This window comes from Carassius carassius, chromosome 3 (assembly GCF_963082965.1).
Source record: "Carassius carassius chromosome 3, fCarCar2.1, whole genome shotgun sequence".
NCBI classification, from domain to species: Eukaryota; Metazoa; Chordata; class Actinopteri; order Cypriniformes; family Cyprinidae; genus Carassius; species Carassius carassius.
In genome coordinates this window covers 31,631,496-31,654,371 of record NC_081757.1, presented here as the reverse complement: position 1 = coordinate 31,654,371, position 22,876 = coordinate 31,631,496, and the positions used below count along the sequence as shown (strand labels likewise).

The 22,876-nt window shown below is 41.5% G+C and overlaps 1 protein-coding gene across 2 annotated transcripts in view; it reads left to right on the top strand.

The window, feature by feature from the left end:
* The window catches only part of LOC132125002 (B-cell scaffold protein with ankyrin repeats-like), a 338,644-nt gene that overhangs the window by 119,344 nt on the left and 196,424 nt on the right, over window positions 1-22,876 (top strand). For both annotated transcript variants that reach the window (XM_059536208.1, XM_059536200.1), the window contains exons 4-6: window positions 8,217-8,355; window positions 8,598-8,740; window positions 13,826-13,940. In XM_059536208.1, the coding sequence (XP_059392191.1) occupies window positions 8,217-8,355; window positions 8,598-8,740; window positions 13,826-13,940 (397 nt within the window). The remainder of the gene's footprint in view (window positions 1-8,216; window positions 8,356-8,597; window positions 8,741-13,825; window positions 13,941-22,876) is intronic.

Sequence of the window (22,876 nt, the reverse complement as noted above, 5' to 3'; positions counted from 1 at the left end):
CTTTACTATCGTAATCGCGGGTTTATTATTCGGATATTTTGTGTGTACAGAAGTGTTTCAGTGTTGTTTTGGCCAGATAACTACCAGGAAGTGTACAGGAAGCATGTGACACGATGTGGCGGTGTCCGGTTATGACACTCTAAGATTGACAAGGAGAAGGACCAATCGGAGTCTGACTGACACACACACGAGCACCCAGCACTGCACACACACACAGAGATGGCTGGGAGAGGCTGTTTATCATCAGATCACGTAAATCAGTGGAAAATGAATAGAAATGACGATTCTGTCTGAAGAAATATGGAGTAAACATCAGTAAATATATCCATATATCTCCGCGGATATGCATCTTTGGTCTATAAATCCTTATTGAAGCTGTTCAGTGAGTCTATGTGAACACAAATAAACAGCTGCTGACATGACCGAATATGAATGAGTGGTGAATTTTCTATTAAAAATGTGGCATAATACGGATTTATTATTTTGCACTCCTGACATAAATTACTAAATAACTTTCACTACAACAATGTTTTATCAAAACATTGGTCAAGTATCGAAGTCTTTAAACTTTCAATTGATGCACAGTTTGTCCAGAACAAGTAAGAGAGTGATGTTTAACTTGCTGTGAAAGTGAAACAATAATAAACTGGGGCCGTCTGCGATGTTTGCAAGTAAAGGGGTTTTAACCTGGCTTACACATAACATACTAATATGCTTTTAATATCCAAATCCATTAAAGGATTTTTAGGCTGCATTAATTAGGTAAACTGGAACCGGAAACACTTCCCATAATACCCTATGTACTTGCTACATCATTAGAAGAATGGCATCTATGCTAATATTTGTCTGTTTCTCTCTTATTCCGAGGTCACCGTAGCCACCAGATCCAGTCTGTATCCAGATCAGAGGGTCACTGCAGTCACCCGGATCCAGTACGTATCCAGACCAGATGGTGGATCAGCACCTAGAAAGGACCTCTACTGCCCTGAAAGACAGCCGAGACCAGGACAACTAGAGCCCCAGATACAGATCCCCTGTAAAGACCTTGTCTCAGACGACCACCAGGACAAGACCACAGGAAACAGATGATTCTTCTGCACAATCTGACTTTGCTGCAGCCTGGAATTGAACTACTGGTTTCGTCTGGTCAGAGGAGAACTGGCCCCCCAACTGAGCCTGGTTTCTCCCAAGGTTTTTTTCTCCATTCTGTCACCGATGGAGTTTCGGTTCCTTGCCGCTGTCGCCTCTGGCTTGCTTAGTTGGGGTCACTTCATCTACAGCGATATCGTTGACTTGATTGCAAATAAATGCACAGACACTATTTAACTGAACAGAGATGACATCACTGAATTCAATGATGAACTGCCTTTAACTATCATTTTGCATTATTGACACACTGTTTTCCGCCCACAATCCGCGTCTCGCCCACAATCCCACACGATCACAAACACACGCCCCTGACCCTTTTTAATAATCCTGACCACTCCAATTTTTGTCTGCTGTAAAAGAGACTTGTGTTCAAATAGGGTAAATACAACTCCAATCTCTTCCTGGAGATCCTAAAAAAGTCTGTTGGCACCTCAGAAGCTGTCAGTCTCAGCTGTCAATCATGGCGTTACACTCCAGTTTTTATAGCAGCACATTACTAATTCAAACCAAACGTATTTAAAAAAAGGAACACTTGAACTTATATCACCGTGATCAAATCTACATCATATTACAAAAACCATATTTGAACACTTTAGAATAGGTAACACCTCTTAGTTGCTTATTAGCATGCATATTACTAGAATATTATCCATATATTAGTGCTAATTAAGAACATATTAATGTCTTATTCTAATTGACTTTATTCTACATCCCTAATCTTACCCAGTACCTAAACCTAACAACTACCTTACTAACTATCAATAAGCAGCAAATTAAGAATTTAATGAGAGAAATGCCGTAGTTAATAGTTAACAAGTGTTACCTATTCTAAAGTGTTACCACAAATCCCATTAGATTACATGCAGAGGGAAGGGTTTATGACCTATGCTTGGACCAACCACCTGGGAGCGATCAAAATGCATTGGCTTCAAGTCAAGTCAAGTCACCTTTATTTATATAGCGCTTTAAACAAAATAAATTGTGTCAAAGCAACTGAACAACATTCATTAGGAAAACAGTGTGCAAAATGACAGTTAAAGGCAGTTCATCATTGAATTCAGTGATGTCATCAATGTTCAGTTTAAATAGTGTCTGTGCATTTATTTGCAATCAAGTCAACGATATCGCTGTAGATGAAGTGTCCCCAACTAAGCAAGCTAGAGGCGACAGCGGCAAGGAACCGAAACTCCATTGGTGACAGAATGGAGAAAAAACCCTTGGGAGAAACCAGGCTCAGTTGGGGGGCCAGTTCTCCTCTGACCAGACGAAACCAGTAGTTCAATTCCAGGCTGGAGCAAAGTCAGATTGTGCAGAAGAATCATCTGTTTCCTGTGGACTTGTCCTGGTGGTCATCTGAGACAGGGGATCTGTATCTGGGGCTCCAGTTGTCTTTCAGGGATGTAGAGGTCCTTTCTAGGTGCTGATCCACCATCTGGTCTGGATACGTACTGGATCAAGTGACTGCAGTGACCCTCTGATCTGGATACAGACTGGATCTGGTGGCTACGATGACCTCGGAATAAGAGAGAAACAGACTAATATTAGCATAGATGCCATTCTTCTAATGATGTAGCAAGTAGATCGGGTGTTATGGGAAGTGTTCCCGGTTCCGGTTTACCTAATTAATGCAGCCTAAAAATCCTTTAACGGATTTGGATATTAAAAGCATATTAGTATGTTATGTGTAAGCCAGGTTAAAGTACAGTATTGACAGGACCGGGCTAATATGGTCATACTTCCTGGTTCTAGTAAGAACTCTTGCTGCTGCATTTTGGACTAGCTGTAGTTTGTTTACTAAGCGTGCAGACCAACCACCCAATAAAGCATTACAATAATCTAACCTTGAGGTCATAAATGCATGGATTAACATACCTGCATTTGACATACGCATAGGCATTGGCCGTAATTTAGATATATTTTTGAGATGGAAAAATGCAGTTTTACAAATGCTAGAAACGTGGCTTTCTAAGGAAAGATTGCGATTAAATAGCACACATAGGTTCCTAACTGAAGACGAAGAATTGAGAGATCAGCCATCAAGTCTTAGACAGTGTTCTAGGTTATTACATGCAGAGTTTTTAGGTCCTATAATTAACACCTCTGTTCTTTCAGAATTTAGCAGTAAGAAATTACTCGCCATCCAGTTTTTTATATCGACTATGCATACCATTAGTTTTTAAAATTGGTGTGTTTCACCGGGCCGCAAAGAAATATAGAGCTGAGTATCATCAGCATAACAGTGAAAGCTAACACCATGTTTCCTGATGATATCTCCCAAGGGTAACATATAAAGCGTGAAGCGTAGCGGCCCTAGTACTGAGCCTTGAGGTACTCCATACTGCACTTGTGATCGATATGATACTTCTTCATTCACTGCTACGAACTGATGGCGGTCATATATGTACGATTTAAACCATGCTAATGCACTTCCATTAATGCCAACAAAGTGTTCAAGTCTATGAAAAAGAATGTTGTGGTCAATTGTGTCAAACGCAGCACTAAGATCCAATAAAACTAATAGAGAGATACAACCACGATCAGATGATAAGAGCAGGTCATTTGTAACTCCAAGGAGAGCAGTCTCAGTACTATGATACGGTCTAAATCCTGACTGGAAATCCTCACATATACCATTTTTTCTCTAAAAAGGAATATAATTGTGAGGATACAACCTTTTCTAGTATCTTGGACAGAAAAGGGAGATTCGAGATTGGTCTATAATTAACTAGTTCTTTGGGGTCAAGTTGTGTTTTTTTGATGAGAGGCTTAATAACGGCAGTGGCTCAGTGGTTCATGTAGGTTGTCTACAAACCGGAAGGTTGGTGGTTCAATCCCCGGCTCCACCTGACCAAGTGTCGAGGTGTCCTTGAGCAAGACAGCTAACCCCAGCTGCTCCCGACGAGCTGGATGGCGCCTTGAATGGCAGACACCGCAGTCGGTGTGTGAATGTGAGTGTGAATGGGTGAATGTGAGGCAAATTGTAAAGCGCTTTGGATGACCATGTGGTCTGTTGAAAGCGCTATATAAATGCAGTCCATTTACCAATAACAGCCAGTTTGAAGGTTTTGGGGACATATCCAAATGACAATGAGGAATTAATAATAGTCAGAAGAGGATCTATGACTTCTGGAAGCACCTCTTTTAGGAGCTTAGATGGTATAGGGTCTAACATACATGTTGTTGGTTTAGATGATTTAACAAGTTTATACAATTCTTCCTCTCCTATAGTAGATAATGAGTGGAACTGTTCCTCAGGGGGTCTATAGTGCACTGTCTGATGTGATACTGTAGCTGACGGTTGAATGGTTACAATTTTATCTCTAATAGTATTGATTTTAGAAGTAAAGTAGTTCATAAAGTCAATACTGCTGTGATGTTGGGAAATGTCAACACTTATTGAGGCTTTATTTTTCGTTAATTTAGCCACTGTATTGAATAAATACCTGGGGTTATGTTTGTTTTCTTCTAAAAGAGAAGAAAAGTAATCGGATCTAGCAGTTTTTAATGCTTTTCTGTAGGATAGGTTACTTTCCCGCCAAGCAATACGAAATACCTCTAGTTTTGTTTTCCTCCAGCTGCACTCCACTTTTCGGGCTGCTCTCTTTAGGGTGCGAGTATGCTCATTATACCATGGTGTCATACTGGTTTCCTTAACCTTCCTTAAGTGTAAAGGAGCAACTGTATGTAAAGTGCTAGAAAAGAGAGAGTCTATAGTTTCTGTTACATCATCAAGTTGTTCTGAGGTTTTGGATATGCTAAGGAATTTGGATACATTATTAAGATAACTTAAAAAGCAGTCTTTTGTGGTAGAAGTGATGGTTCCTCCATACGTGTAACAAGAAGTAGAATTTACAGTTTTGGCTATATGAAGTTTGCACAAAACTAAATAATGATCTGAGATATCATCAATTGGCTGCGTAATTTCAACACTATCAACATCAATTACATGTGACAGTATTAAATCTAGAGTATGATTTCGACAATGAGTAGGTCCTGAAACGTGTTGTCTAACCCCAATAGAGTTCAGAATGTCTATAAGTGCTGATCTCAATGCATCTTTTTCATTATCAACATGGATATTAAAATCACCAACTATTAAAACTTTATCTGCAGCCAGAACTAACTCGGATGTAAAATCACCAAACTCTTTAATAAAGTCTGTATGGTGCCCTGGTGGCCTGTATATACAGTAGCCAGTACAAACATAACAGGGGATTTATCATTAACATTTGTTTCTCTGGATAATGTTATATGAAGCACCATTACTTCAAACGAGTTATACTTGAAGCCTGCTCTCTGAGAAATCCTGAAAACGTTGTTATAAATTGAAGCAACACCTCCCCCTTTGTCTTTTAGACACGGCTCATGTTTATAACAGTACTCTTGGGGGGTGGACTCATTTAAAATAATACAATCATCAGGTTTTAGCCAGGTTTCTGTCAAACAGAGCACATCTAGATTATGATCAGTGATCATATTATTTACAAAAAGTGTTTTCATAGAAAGGGATCTGATATTCAATAAGCCAAGCTTTATCATTTGTTTATCCATATTGCATCTGTTTTTTATTTGTTGAACCTCAATTAAATTGTTAATCTTAACTTGGTTTGGACGTTTTTTGTATTTTCTAGTTCGGGGAACAGACACAGTCTCTATAGTGTGATATCTAGGTGAAAGAGTCTCTATGTGCTGAGAATTAACTGACCTCTGTGACGTGAGGCAGCTAGCAGACAGTCGGTTTAGCCAGTCTGTCTGCTTCCTGACCTGGGCCCCAGTTAGTCAAGTATAAACACTAAGACTATTTGCCATATTTCTAGAGAGAAGAGTGGCGCCACCCCAGGAGGGATGAAGACCATCTCTTTTCAACAGGTCAGGTCTGCCCCAAAAGCTCGTCCAATTGTCTATGAAACCTATGTTATTCTGTGGGCACCACTTAGACATCCAGCCATTGAGTGATGACAATCTGCTATGCATCTCGTCACCACGGTAAGCAGGGAGGGGACCAGAGCATATTACAGTGTCTGAAATCGTGCTTGCATGTTCACACACCTCTTTAATGTTATTTTTAGTGATCTCCGACTGGCGAAGTCGAACATCATTAGTGCCGGCATGAATAACAATCTTACTGTATTTACGTTTTGCATTAGCTAGCACTTTTAAATTTGCCAAGATGTCAGGCGCTCTGGTTCCCGGTAAACATTTGACTATGGTCGCTGGTGACTCTATATTCACGTTCCGTACAATAGAATCACCAGTAGCTAGAGCACTTTCATCAGGTTTCTCAGTGGGTGCATCACTGAGTGGGGAGAACCTGTTTAATGTTTTGATCAGAACAGAAGAGCGGTGTTTTGACCCACGACTACGCTGCCTCACTGTCACTCAGTTGCCCTGCTGCAGGGGCTCTGTTGCCGGAACCGAACAATGTACAGGAATCCCTGAGCTAGACGCATCCAAAGCCGTATCTAGAGCCCTAACATTCTTACTGTCCTCAATTAAAGTTTGGATGCATGTCTCTAATTCTGAAATCTTCTCTGTCAGCCTAACTATTTCCCTGCATTTATCACATGTAAATCCCTCATCTGCGACAGAGATAGATAAACTGTACATGTGACTAGAGGTGCAAATAACAATAGCAGGAGAAGCCATTACTCACCGTGCTTGATGAAATATTCTTACAGCGGTTGTTTGATGAACTTGTGAAAAACTGGAGCGAGAGAGAGGAGAGGAGAAAAGACAACAGCGATAGGTTCGAATGAAAACGCTAATGACAAGCTAACGAGTGCTAACGCAATGCAGGTGTACTCCACTCACGGGTACCCGTGAGTGTACTGCACTCACGGGTATAAAATAAAAGTGAACGATGAAAATAAATTAGATAAAGGCGGGCTTACACGGTGCGAATTCGGATGGTCGGAAGATCGTATGTCCACGCACACGGCATGAGTGAGTTTATCTGAAAATCGTACGGACGAGATGATATACGACACGATTTTACAACCTGCGAATTCCAGAAGCAATCGCATGAAGTAGATAGACGCTTTCGACTTGAATCACCGCTGCACGCACAGAAGGATCACTGTATGACATTAAAGTACCGCAAGAGCGATAAGAGAGCACAAAAATATCCAATGCATTCGAATCGCTCTCGCGGTACTTTGATGTCATACAGGTGATCATTCTGTGTAGCACTGCTTCAAGTCGAACGTGCCTATTATAACTGCTCTCCCTCTCTCGAAACTGCATATAAAATATTGATACGAGTTTAAAAATGATCGGGAGGTCGGGAAGTGCTCGTAAGCCACTCTGCTCGGCTCGTAATTCATCGCAAATGATACAAGCCGCGACCATACGAGCATACGCGATCTCGTGCGAACTCGTAAGACAGCAAAAATCGCACCGTGTACGCCCGCCTTAAGATTCACTTTTAAGGACTAGTGTAGCACACTTGATAGGGACATGTATCACTTTCAAGGGTTTTCCACTGGATACAGTAGCTGGTACCTGGTACTTTTTTCAGTACCACCTCAGTTGAGGTTCCAAGTGAACCATACTGTTACCAAAACGTGAGATGTAAACTCTGCTGATCACTCATTGGCCGGGGAGATTGGTCAGTATCTGTGTCACTGAACTTATGACATAGAGACACAACAGAACCACTAGTTTTAAATCCGCACAGCTTGCGAAGCATCAAATGCAATGTTTTGAACAAGCGCACCTTTTTTAACAATTAAAAAATTGTTGTTTCGATGTCTGCTGAGGAAGTACAGGCGTTCCTCTCGTTGATAGCAGAGGAGCAGACCCCAGCGAGAGCTTGATGGGGTGCTGTGGAATGAAAAAAAAATTCTGGAGTCGCAGCAGGAGAGGCGGAGCAATGAATGTGAATAATCCCGCCTACTCTAAAGTGGTACTAAACTGCAGTGGAAACGCAAAGTGAGCCGTGCCGAGCCAAGTTGTACCACGCAGTGGAAAAGTGTCTTGTTAGCAAATGCTTAACACTGCCAACTAATTGAGCAAGAGCTTCTCACAGTATATAGATTAGACTGATGCCATGCTGTGTGTCTTCACAGAATCCAATGGAGATCTTCATTCTTCTGCAGGAGGCCATGGCCAGCAAAGATTCAGTGGTCGAGTTCAGTGGGAATAAGCAGCGAGTGAAAGTGAAGCCTGTAAATTGGAATGAGAGCACACTGAAAGTGATGGCACCTGGTAAAATTGGTCTACATAGATGCTTAAATTTTAAAACTTTAAGGGTGTAGAAAATGTTATGGTTGCATGTTAAAGGAACACATGCCACAAAAATTATTTGTCATTATTTATTCTTTATTTACATTCTTTCTAATTGAATTGTAAAAGAAAAAAATATATATGTTGTTCCATATCCATATAAGAAATTGACATATAAAATTCGTAAAATCATTTTTTGGTGGCAATATAATTTGTGTTTTCAGATTTTACTTCTGGACATGTGATTGTAACACTTTACAGTAAAGGCCTCGTGAAAGGCAATGCCTGCTTACAATACTACACCATCATGGAAGACATTGCCCACTTCCTTCAACAGGCTGCAGATCCTGTAAAGTTTATGTGCCAGGTAAGCACATGACGGTTTAAGTTTTAACCCACATGCTCAAACAAATTGGCTTCAAATACAATTTTCAGATTCTGCCCTAAAATATGCAAATTTTTTAGCTTTTCAAATGTGAATTTAATGTAATTTTTAATTTCTGACCCAATTAGGGTCTTAGGTGCCACAGATGGGACAGATTTTATATATCTAAATGGAAATCATAGTTATGCAAACAAATTATGTATCTGCAAACTTAAACTTGTTGGCTCTCTAGTGCTGCTTTTCATGCTTTAGTGTTGCCGCTGTCTTCCAATTGCCAATGAGGGGGTTTCTACAACAAATTAAAGGAAACATTTACTGTTGCTGGTAATCCTAAAGCCTAAGCTTTTATAGTCTTGCAATGATTTATTGTGCCCTTAGTGACATGTACGCCCATATGTATATTCTAAAAATCAGGGTCAAAGCCAGGATATTTTCATAGGGGTGGCCAGGTAGGGACGCTTAACCAGTCTAGAGTGTAAAATCATGTTCTATTCCCCTCTTTTAAAATCCTCTGTTCCCTGGAGATGTGGACTATTTCGAGTCGGGGGTTGGGGTGGCTGTGGGGCTATGACCACCCCCAGCTCCACTCTTTGTGCAAGCTGTAAACAAAGTGCTGAATAAGAGCTCTAAAGCTTTATTTATTTGATAGTTAGATGTTACTGTAGTTAATATCTAAGAAATTTTGAACACTATTCATCTTCATTTTTTAAATGCATTTATTTACTATTTTAGTCAGTACTGAGTTTAATTCTCCTATAACCCCTTAAAGCCCTTTTCTTATATGAGTACTTTTAGTGTGTATTTAAGGGGTACATTTCCATGAAAATAATTGTGCTAAAAAATATTTTTAAAAAAAGAAAAGAAAGAAAAATAATAATAATAATTAGCTTTTTTTGTGCGCAAACAACAGCACGATGCACATTCACACAGATCTGTGGAAAATACTACTACTACTACTAATAATAATAACATTGTATTACACCTACATATGGTAAAAATATGACAAATGACTTTGAAATAAAAAAAAGAATGTTGAATTTTTCTAATTGAAAAAAAAAACAATACATTGCATAAACAGTGCTTGCATTTTAATGCCATTTTAAGGCTTGGATTTTATGGGCTGACATTCAACACAGTTTTTTTTTTAATTTAAGCTGTGTTTAAATTCATAACATTTCACACACATTTTCATAATTAAAAATTCAATAATTAACATTCACCTTCCAGTGTTTACTTCAGAGAGATATTCAATCTGTTAATAATAATAATAATAATAATAATAATAATAATATAGAATATTCAACAAATAACTTTCTAAACATCTGGTCCTTCCTGTAGCCTGCACCCACTGTTTGGTCCCTCCACAGAGGGTGACACATGGCTCATTGATCTGGAGGACACAGACGCTGTCCCCCACCCTTCTGCCAACCCTTGAACTCCTTCTCCCTTTGGCAACCACATCTGCCTGAATGAACTCTCTGGTCGTAACCTGTTCCCTTTCTCCTCAACTGGTCCTGCTGAGCATACAAGCTCTTTTGTCCCTGCCAGCTTTGCCCAACTTTTTTTTCTCTGTTTCTACAATGGTTTCAGCTGGCTTACTGGCTTTGTTATCCTAACTGTCACTGTTAAGCTCCTTGGCTCCTTACTTGCTTGGCTCTGCTTTATTCATAGGTTCAGCCTCGGCTTTCCCAGCTTCCAGCTCTGATTTGTCTCTTGGATCATCTGCATCCACCTTGGTCTCCTGTGAGACCAAAGACTCAGCTTGAGCCATGCAGTCAATCGTATCCATCGTGGCTGGTCATCTCTATGGCTCCAGTGGGGGTCCCTTGTCCTACTATTTCCACCTCATGGTTTCATGGTTTCGGTCCCTCTGGCTTCACTTTGGTCTTCCGGGCTTGTGGGTACACCTGGGTCCTCCAGTCTTCTGGGTTCACTGGGCACCTCCATCCCTTTGGTGTTTTCTGCTGTCCACACTCCTCAGAATGGACAACAGAGCTCCATCTTGGTCCTTGGATCCCCTGGCTCCACCTCAGCTCATCGGCCCTAAATTATCACCCTGTCTCTACTTCCTTCCGGTTTTACATGATTCTCCAGTCACCCTGACTCTGCCTCGGTTGCACTTTTTTACCTGCTCTACCCTGCTCATTCCCACATAGGAGTCCTTAGGAGCAGTGTTGGGAAGGTTACTTTGGAAATGTAATAGGTTACAGATTACAAGTTACCCTGTTTAAAATGTAATAGTAGTGTAACTTTTTCAATTACTTTATTAAAGTAATGTAACTAATTACTTTTGAGTACTTTTTGATTACTTTTCTAAATTTGTGAAAATTAAAGAATAATAAATAAAAGCATATACATCAACTTAAATACAGTTATCTAATAAGCATGTGACGTATTCTGTGTACTAAACTCCTGAAACATTTGTGTTTTTTTGAAACTGCTGTCTCTGTATATGATGATAGTTTTCTCAAAATAAGTAAAATGCACATGAAGTGACACAGAGCAGTTCTAGAAATTATGTTTATGTGCTCGTGTACTCCTATATTGAGGCGGCAGAGGTTGAAAACACTGCGAGCTTCAGTAGGCCTATGTGTAGTAAATGAAACCATGTCTTTGCCATTAATTTACAGGAGGGGCGGACTGGGAAAAAAATTCAGACTGGAAAATTCTAACTCATACAAACAAATTCATGGACAAAACTATTTTTTGTATGGACCTGACATAAAAAAAGATTTAAATCTTTAATTTGGGGACATGCAAAATAATTAAAAGTTCTCTCCTGAACTGCACCTTCACTTCCTTTTTTCTCTTCAGTCTCTTTATTTTGCCCTGTTATCCATCTCTCTCATGACTTTAATACTCAAGATTTAACAAAACTATACTTTACAATACAATACTCTACAATACTACAATATCTTTATAGAAAAATCCTAATACTGTACACGAGTCATGTTTTTCCCTTACAAAAATTAACCTTGCTTTTATTAGCCTATATAAAAGTAAAATAATCTTGTTTTGTTTTTTTGCAAATGGATTTGTATTTATTTTTAAATAAATACAATTGTAAAATAATTTTACATTTTTGGTTACCACATTTAAACAATAGTAACCATTTTCTCTGGATTTATAGTTGAATATTAAAATGTTAATTTTCGTAAGGGTTGTGTTTGTCTGTCGTAGCTCCCCCTAAACCTTTAAAAAAATCTTAATTTTTTTCAGATAAATTCCTACTGTAACATTACAACTGATAATAATGATGTCCTTTATATAGTAGGCTATTTTGAGTGATGACTTATGAGCAACCTGCTGCTGCTTGATTAAATAAATAAAAAAAACAAAGACAAAAAAGCATCTTTACAGATTAAACTGACCTGAAACCCTGAACAGGAGTTCTGCTTCTCTGCTGCAGCAGTCCTCTCTCGCATTGATTACTCTGAGTCTGATCCAAGCCGTTTGGCGGAGGCGCGGAGAGCGCGCGAGTCAAGACTAACAATTCATGACTTATTAGAGATTTAATTATCAAATGGCGGATTCGCAAATGATCGCTTTAGTACATTCGGCAGACAATTATACAATAATGATATTAAATAGTGGAGCAAAATCGGCTGCCAGGCCACCGGGAATTGTCCCGGTTCTCCCGGTGTCCAGTCCGCGCCTGATTTCCACAGACACGCAGAATGTGCAAGTCATATAGGCTTTTGCATTTTTGGGGCTTAATATTCACAGACACTAGTCGATGTCATGTTTTGATTCAAGTGTACTGACCTACTTTTGATTTAGTCATCCAAAATGTGGCATATTCCGTCCGCGTTAGGCATTTTGTTTTTATGACTGGATTCTACGAACCAGACTGTGTTTCCGCATCCCGGAAATTATTAGGGCGGTATGTCTCAGAATAGTCAGTGCAATTTGGGAAAGAAATCAGTTAAATCTGTATGTGGATGTGTGTAAATATTCAAATGTAATCCCCTTTGTAATCGTAAAAAATTTCATAAGTAACTGTAATTTAATTACTCATTTTTTCGTAGTAACTGTAACTAATTACAGTTACAATAATTTTGTAATTAAATTACGTAACGCCGTTTCATGTAACTAGTTACTCCCCAACACTGCTTAGGAGGCCATACCACTGGCATCATAAAGGAAAGCCACTGCATGCATTCATCAGAATCCCTGTGTCTCTTCATCTGATCATCTAATAAAACAGCTCCTGCGTTTACTCTATTTGTTGCAACCAATTGTGATAATACACCATTTTCATCCTCCTAATTTACTGCACATTTGAATAGATAAACAAATTCTGAATAGCTTTAAAAGATGGTAAAGCATATTAGGCTTTACTGTCTGATGAAGTAACTTTATCATTGGTGTCTTTCATCTTTTTACTATACATTTTTATTTTGTTTATTAAAATTCTGGGTTGATACTTTAAATAACCCACAACAGATGATCTATATATGTATCACTTAACTATACACTATACACTATACCAGGTGTATCATTTAGTCAATGTTAAAATATCCCAGCTGAATATGTAGACACAACTATAAATGAGTCATATAAGTGAACTAATTTTCATCTTACACCCACAAATTGTGGAATTCACTCACAGGTGACATCAGGGAAACAAATTTGTTAGGTATTTTTAAATCTCGTTTTAAAACTTTTTATTTCTGTCTTGCTTTTAACTGATTGCTATTCTGTATTTCAATTCAGATTGTGTTTGCTTGTGTTGTAAAGCACTTTGAGAAAGTAGCATTTTAAATGCACTTTACTGAATAAAATTTATTATTATTATTATTTTAACTATGGGTTAACTCCCCTGAAAGGTTTCTCTGAGGTGCTATTAAAACGTTTGTCTAATCATCCTGGCCATACTGACATGCCAGCAATTGTTAAACTAACAGACTTTGTCGACAGAGCCATATGATTGTCTGACCAATGGCAGATGGAGAAGAGTTTGGGAAACCTTTCTTCATGTTTACAGTTTGGTTTAGTGATGATAGTGGCACACTCTTCAGCTTTAAATACTTTTTTAAGGTTTGTAATGTTTCTTATGTTTTTAAGGCTTTTCAGGTGTCTTCCTTGGAGAAGCTGGATCAAACTCTGGCTTCTTGTTTAATGCGGAAAATGCCGACAGGAGGTTTCAAGGGCCTGCAGTGTGGTCAGTCTCCTGCTGGAGGTAAGGACTTCTCTAGGTCTGAATAGCTTCTTTAACGCATTTTAGCTCCACTGTTTTTAGATCGCCAAATCTAGAGCAGCACAAAACAACTAATACTACCAGCACTTTATTTTACAGGCTGTTATAGACATGAATAAATTTTCAAGGGAAGCTGCCTCACCCAACATAAGTGCATTACTGTGCGCTTGTTCCTTTGTGTGCTTTCCTGTCCACTTATAAGTGTACAGTATGACCCAGATCCACTGAAGTTTAACAGAGGAACTATCAAAATGTTATAGTACATACACAAAAAATAAAGTCTCCATACCAATGCTCGATAAAAAACTTAGTTGATGTAACTAAGAAAGTATAACTTTTTCTGCAAACTTCACTGAAAAACAGAATAATGAAAAATGAATGTTCAGAATGTTCATGTTGTAAGTGCATTACTGTGCGCTTGTTCCTTTGTGTGCTTTCCTGTGAATACTCTATTATGAGAGGGAATCTGGGTTTTACAGCCAGTATTTTATAGTTCCAAAGAAGGATCGAGGGTTGCGTCCGATCATAGATCTTCGTCAGCTGAACCTCTCAGTCATGCGACTAAAGTTCAAGATGTTCATCATCAAGCATGTCATATCTCAAATAAGGTCCGAGGACTGCTTTGTCACGATAGATCTCAAAGACGCATACTTCCATGTCTCCATCCATCCCCAACACAGGAAGTTTCTTAGGTTTGCTTTCTGGGGCAAAGCATACCAATATTGAGTACTTCCGTTCGGCCTTGCACCCTCACCCCGCACACTTACAAAGTGTGTGGATGCTGCTCTGGCTCCACTGCAGCTCCAGGGATATACGCATACTAAATTACATAGACGATTGGTTGATTTTAGCTCAATTTGAGCAAATGGCAGTTTGACATCGATATGACTATAACAATGTTCTTTCGTGGGAAGAAGGAGGCAGGAACCGGCGGACAATAAAATAACTTTAATAATAAAATAAAGACAAAACAGCGCGGCAGCTGCCGCGCACAAACAAAAGCCAAAAACAACTAAAATCCAGGCCTGGTCCTCTCTCATCCTTCACTGTCATCGCTCCTATTTTATATCCTTCCATCTCCTCCGTTGGACTTGAGACGGGTGAGTGTCGCTGATTTCCAATCACTCCACCGGCCTCGCTCCGTTCCCATGGCTCTCAGCCCCGCCCCACTTCTTGCCCATATGGGGAGCTGGGTTTGAGACAGAATGTCAAGAAAAGTGTGCTTTTCCATTACAGAGGACCACTTATATAGGCTTGGTGTCAACCAAGATGCAGGCACGTCTGTCCCCTGCGTGTATCGAGTCAATCCTCGGGTCAGACAAGAGAGTCAAAGAAGACTAGTCACTCACTGTCAAGCAGTTTCAGAGATTGCTGGGTCTGATGGCAGCTGCGTCAAATGTGAAACCTCTTGGCATGCTGTACATGAGGCCCCTACAGTGGTGACTCAAGACCAAGGGATTTTCCCCGAGAGGGAATCCACTTCGAACTATCAAGGTCAAGTGGCGATGCCTCCATGCCTTAGACATGTGGAAGAAACATTTGTTCTTGAATCATCTAGCAATGGACCCACCCCTCACCGGTTGGGGTGCGGTCATAAGTGGCCATCTTGCCCACGGTCTGTGGAGTGTTCTCCATCTGACATGGCATCTCAATTGTTTGGAGATGCTGGCTGTGTATCGAGCATTGAAACACTTCCTCCCAGACATGAGAGATCATCGTGTGTTGGTGCGCACTGACAACACATCAGTGGTCTCTTACATCAACCACCAGAGAGGTGTGCATTCACGACCTTTCTACAAGCTGGTGCACCAGATCCTTGTGTGGTCCCAGGACAAACTCCTCTAAATCAGGGCAGTATACATTCCTGGATATCTAAATGTGGGAGCAAACCTCCTGTCGAGACATTGGCTGAGGCAAAGGGAATGGATGCACCCCAAGGCGGTGAAGCAGGTTTAGGTGGACCTCTTTGCGACTCAGGAGATATTGTAATGTCCCCTCTGGTTCTCTCTCTCCCCTGGGACTGGACGCTATGGTGCAGACTTGGCCCAGGCTTTGTCCTTACGCTTTTCCCCGATCGCTCTGCTTCCGGGAGTTCTGGCAAGAGTACGCCGGGATGGGGTTCGGCTGTCATTAGTAGCCCCGTTCTGACCGGCCACTCCAGTTCCGAAGGTTCCCTCCGTCACACCACAACCAATAGTGCTGCATGCTTTCTGTCCTCCTCCATTCCAGGAGCCTGACCAGAAGAAGCTTAATTGTATGTGTCCAGTTCGAACATCCACAGAGCTACCCTATGGAGAAGGATGGACCAACTGCGTGTGTGCCATGGTCCTCCCAAATCTATATTCAGAGCATGATATTTTGATATCAGCCTTACATAGTTACCATTGCTGCTGTCAATGTGCATAAGAGAAGAGTGCAGGACGTAAAAGATCTTTAGTGGATCAATTGGGGCCATAGGCAAATTTAAGAGGGTCCAAAGGATCAGGGATGGATGAGCAAATGTTGTTCTTTATAAATTTTTCAAAGATCTTAATGACTATTGATGTGAGGGCAACTGGACCATAGTCATTCAGGCAAAATGGGTTATTGTTCTTAGGCACAGGGATGATGACAGAGTTTTTAAAGGAGGTGGGAACCACCGAGGTAGCTAGGGACTCATTAAAAATGGATGCAAACAAACCAGCAAGCTGATCAGCACAGGACCTCAGAACACATCCAAGAACCCCATCAGGCCTTCCGAACCTCATCCTCCAACATGGTGAGCACAACGCCATGATTGCATGATGATCGCTGCTCTGTCTGTATATTCAGAGCATGATCAAGCAGAGCAAATTCCCCATAGTGTTTGATGCAGCATCTCATTCCCAAATTAAGAGAAGTCATGCTGATTTTAAGAGACTGAGTTTGAGTTTAGGAGCCTGATGGCCTGGGAGAAGAAGCTCCTCTTAAGTCTCTCATCTCATCAGCATGCCTTCACTTAATTATCAGTAAGATCGCATTCATGAAAAGACTAACAAGGTGGTTGGAGTCTTTGATGATTTTTACAGCTCTGCTTTTGCAGCGTTTGAGGTAGATGTCCTGCAGAGAGGGTAGAGTAGACCCTGAGATGCGCTCAGCTAAGTGAACAACTCTCTGCAAGGCTTTGCAGTCTTGACTGGAGTTGTTCCCATGCCACACTGAGATACACTGAGTTAATGGACTTTCTATGGTCCCTGAATAGAAAGTTTTCAGGATTACTGGTGAAACCCTGAATTTTCTCAGCTGTCGAGATGGTACAGTCTTCGCCTGGCTTTATTAACCTGAGTTTGAATGTGTGAAGTCCAAGTCAGGATCTCAGAAATGTTTACATCAAGGAAGTTGAAGCTGCTCACCCTCTCCTCTTCCTGAAGTCCAAAATCAGCTCTTTAGTTTTACTCACATTCAAAGAGAGAATTTTCCTGGCACCATGATGTAAGTTTCTCCACCTCAACCAAGTATGCTGCCTCATTACTGTAAGAAAGAGGCCCAGAACCACAGTATCACCAGTAAATGATAGACTTGTAGAGCAGGGGACTTAGGACACAGTCCTGTGGAGCTCCCATGTTCAGGGTGATGGAGTTGGAGGTGAACTGGCTTACTTTCACCACTTGAGGTCTACCAGTGAGGAAGTCTAGAATCCAGTCGCAGAGTGAAGAATTCAGGCCGAGGTCCATGAGATTTGAAGCTATTTTGATATCAGCCTTTCATAGTTACCATTGCTGCTGTCAATGTGCATAAGAGAAGAGTGAAGTGAAAGTGAAGTGACATTCAGCCAAGTATGGTGACCCATACTCAGAATTTGTGCTCTGCATTTAACCCATCCGAAATGCACACACACAGAGCAGTGAACACACACACACTGTGAGCACACACCCGGAGCAGTGGGCAGCTTTTATGCTGCGGCGCCCGGGGACGTGCAGGACGTAAAAGATCTTTAGTGGATCAATTGGGGCCATAGGCAAATTTAAGAGGGTCCAAAGGATCAGGGATGGATGAGCAAATGTTGTTCTGTATAAATTTTTCAAAGATCTTAATGACTATTGATGTGAGGGCAACTGGACCATAGTCATTCAGGCAAAATGGGTTATTGTTCTTAGGCACAGGGATGATGACAGAGTTTTTAAAGGAGGTGGGAACCACCGAGGTAGCTAGGGACTCATTAAAAATGGATGCAAACAAACCAGCAAGCTGATCAGCACAGGACCTCAGAACACATCCAAGAACCCCATCAGGCCTTCCAAACCTCATCCTCCAACATGGTGAGCACAACGCCATGATTGCATGATGATCGCTGCTCTGTCTGTATATTCAGAGCATGATCAAGCAGAGCACATTCCCCATAGTGTTTGATGCAGCATCTCATTCCCAAATTAAGAGAAGTCATGCTGATTTTAAGAGACTGAGTTTGAGTTTAGGAGCCTGATGGCCTGGGAGAAGAAGCTCCTCTTAAGTCTCTCATCTCATCAGCATGCCTTCACTTAATTATCAGTAAGATCGCATTCATGAAAAGACTAACAAGGTGGTTGGAGTCTTTGATGATTTTTACAGCTCTGCTTTTGCAGCGTTTGAGGTAGATGTCCTGCAGAGAGGGTAGAGTAGACCCTGAGATGCGCTCAGCTAAGTGCACAACTCTCTGCAAGGCTTTGCAGTCTTGACTGGAGTTGTTCCCATGCCACACTGAGATACACTGAGTTAATGGACTTTCTATGGTCCCTGAATAGAAAGTTTTCAGGATTACTGGTGAAACCCTGAATTTCTCAGCTGTCGAGATGGTACAGTCTTCGCCTGGCTTTATTAACCTGAGTTTGAATGTGTGAAGTCCAAGTCAGGATCTCAGAAATGTTTACACCAAGGAAGTTGAAGCTGCTCACCCTCTCCTCTTCCTGAAGTCCACAATCAGCTCTTTAGTTTTACTCACATTCAAAGAGAGAATTTTCCTTGCACCATGATGTAAGTTTCTCCACCTCAACCAAGTATGCTGCCTCATTACTGTAAGAAAAGAGGCCCAGAACCACAGTATCATCAGTAAATGATAGACTTGAAGAGCAGGGGACTTAGGACACAGTCCTGTGGAGCTCCCATGTTCAGGGTGATGGAGTTGGAGGTGAACTGGCATACTTTCACCACTTGAGGTCTACCAGTGAGGAAGTCTAGAATCCAGTCGCAGAGTGAAGAATTCAGGCCGAGGTCCATGAGATTTGAAGCTATTTTGATATCAGCCTTTCATAGTTACCATTGCTGCTGTCAATGTGCATAAGAGGAGATTGCAGGACGTAAAAGATCTTTAGTGGATCAATTGGGGCCATAGGCAAATTGAATAGGGTCCAAAGGATCAGGGATGGATGAGCAAATGTTGTTCTTTATAAATTTTTCAAAGATCTTAATGACTATTGATGTGAGGGCAACTGGACCATAGTCATTCAGGCAAAATGGGTTATTGTTCTTAGGCACAGGGATGATGACAGATTTTTTAAAGGAGGTGGGAACCACCGAGGTAGCTAGGGACTCATTAAAAATGGATGCAAACAAACCAGCAAGCTGATCAGCACAGGACCTCAGAACACATCCGAGAACCCCATCAGGCCTTCCGAACCTCATCCTCCAACATGGTGAGCACAACGCCATGATTTCATGATGATCGCTGCTCTGTCTGCTGCTTCCTGGCGTGCTTATCGGCAGAGTTTTGCTGTCTCGATTGAAATCAAAGTTGCTGTAGAAAGAGTATAACTTATCAGCCAGCAACAGGTCTGTTCTCACAGCTGCAGAGGATTTATTTCAAAAGGCTAAGATGGTCCTCAGTCCCTGCCACATGTGTTGGGAGTCATTGAGTTTAAAATGAGACTCTGTTCGTTCCCTGTTTCAGAGCTCTTACCGCATGTTGGAGATCATAGCACGATGCTTTGTACTCGCTCATATCCCCCGACAAGAGGCCGGCAGTGCATTTGTTTTCTGCAGCACGGATTGTTCTGTCCACCAATAATTTCTGATTTGAGAAGATCCTTATAGTTATTGTATCTGTTGAACTCGCTCTGAACATGTCCCAGTTGATGTCATCAAGAGCTGCCTGGAGCATAGCTTTTGAGTGGGAGGACCAGCGTGTCACGACTCTCTGCACCGGGGGTTCTTGAACAAGCCTTTGTTTATATTTAGGTATGTGGAAAATGGTGGTATGGTCCGATTTGCCAAAAACCAGTAGTGTGTGAGCTTTGTAGGCATACTTAAACTGAGAGTTAAACAATGCACTTTAAGAAAGTGTTGTATAAATGAAGAAAAGTCTATGGTTAACCCTTTAGGCCCCATAGGTTTTTTCCTAAAACGTTCGATTTTGACATCTTAATATCAAAAGTCTATATCTTAAACGTGATAAAAGATAGAGACTTTCTGTCAATTATAAAAATATTAAGGATGACCCAATGTTTATGTAGGGATTACATTTTCCCATCTAATTTGCATATTATGACATCATATGGTGGTGGCCATCGTGAATTATAGAATTTTCATGAAAAGTCACGTGTTTAAATGATGAAATGCAGCACTTCTTTCCCCCCAAAATGTCCCTCACCTTCTGTGTGCTATATTACACAATACTGAATGCTCAGGTAAATAGTAAGTAGTAAAAGGACTGTGTAAATCATTACTAATAAATGGTAGAAACAAACCGAATGCATGTAGAGTTTTTCAATTTACTACATACAGCAGGCACTGTGATTCCATGTATGGGGCACATATATATTATTCATATGACACACAAACACAATTAGACAAGACCTGTTTAGTTCAAAAGCTATGACCCGTGTCACACCGCCTCTGATCCTGCTACGAGCAGCGCGGCCAGATCTGCCTCACGCGCACCGAGTGTGCACAACTCGGACTACTGTTAGTGTCATTGCGACTCCCCACCCTGCCTCCACGTTGCCCCGTAACTGTCCTATGAATACTTCGACCTCGTCTAGCATACCCAGTGGCATTAGACAAAGTCTCCACTACAATACTGTCGCCGCGATTGCGGAAAGGCACACGGTCAGAAGACAAATCTACATGTCTAGCGCGGTAAAAATCTCCCGCCTCGTTCCCCGCTAATTTCGCGATGAACACTCCGATCCCGGCAAACATTGTTCACACCACTGACATTGGCCAAAGGACCATCTACATTGGGCAAAGGAAAGGATCCACCGTTTGTGCTTGGTGTAGGGCTATACTTTCACTTTCAGTATCAACGTCATCTTCTGAATTCAGATATTCCTCAGAATCAGGGTCCGCGAATAGAAGTCCCAACACTTCATTGCGGGTTTATTGAAGCTTTATTGATGCCATTAGATAATAATAATAATAATAATCTAATGCCAATACTCGCTGACGTTGACAATATTGCTCTGATAAAATGGCTCACTCTCACACTAGCTCCGCTTTTGTTCGCACTGATTCAATGCGCTCTAGCTCGAAGATTTTGTATAGAAGCATGACGTTTTGTTTGAGTCAGAGATGAAGTATTACATGTCTGCTATCTGGTGCAGGGGAGGTTAAATTTGACACCCTGTTTGTCAAAATCGGCCGTTTTATTCAGTGCCGCATCTTGTCGAGTAAACTAGACCGTGGCGCCAAGAGGGTTAAGATGAGCGGCATGCTTGATGATGTTTCTTGCCCTGCCCAGGCAGCACTTATGATAAATGTTCTCAATGAAAGTTAAGTGGGTGCAGGTGATCCGTTGAGCAGTTTTCACCACCCACTGGAGTGGTGAACTTTCTTAAGGCTTCATAAGAAGTAAAGGCGCTGCTGTGCCTTTTTGACCAGGGTGGATGTGTTAAGGGACCAGGTGAGGTCATCAGAGATGTGGATGCCAATGAACTTGAAACTCGACACATGCTCCACTACAGCTCAATTGATGTAAATGGGTGTGTGTGCATGATTTCTAGTCTGCCTGAAGTCCACAACGATCTACTTTGTCTTCTGGGTGTTCCAGATTGTTGGTGGCACACAGCCAGGTGCTGAACCTCATCCTTGTAGGCTGACTCATCATCATCCTTGATCAGACCTACCACCCTGGTGTCATCTGCAAATTTGATTATGGTGTTGGAGCCATAAACAGGAACGCAGTCATGGGTGAATAGGGAGTACAGGAGAGGGCTCAGTACGTAGCCCCGTGGCATGCCGGTGTTCAGGGTAATGATTTAGGATGAGAGATCAGTCTGTTAGTCAGAAAATCTAGAATCCAGTTGCAGATGAATGTGCTGATTCCTAGCTGACTGAGCTTGGATATCATCTGGGGGGGGGGGGGGGGGGGGGGGTTAAAGTATTACATGCAGTACTGAAATCAATGAACCGCATTCTCACGTGTGTTTTGACTGTCCAGGTGGATGAGGGCAGAGTGAAGTGCCTTTGAGACGGCGTCCTCTGTTGACCTATTGGGGCGATAGGCAAATTGGAATGGGTCTAGTATAGCAGGGAGACAGGATTTTAAGTGGGATGCAACCAGTTTCTTAAATCACTTGGCAAAGATGGGAGTGAGTGCAACAGGATGAAAGTCGTTATGGACCGAGGCAGTAAAGTGCTTCGGTACTGGCACGATGGTTGAGGTTTTGAAGCTAGTAGGGACAGTTGTTTGGGCCAGGGACAGATTGAAAATGTGCTCCGCACAGGCTTTAAGCACACAACCAGGTATTCCATCAGGGCCAGCTGCCTTCCGTGCTTTCACCTTACGCAGAGTGGAGTAAACATCTGAGGTTTGGCCTGGCAGATACCCTTCCTCAGGTTGGCTCTGGCTGAGCTTTAAGACTCCCGGTCTCCAGACCTGAAGGCTGCATCTCTTGCTTTGAGCAGGAGTCGAACCTCTCTGTTCATCCAGGGCTTCTGATTGGGGAAAAAATGTTTTTTCTTTTTGTGTGTGGTCACTCTCCCCACAC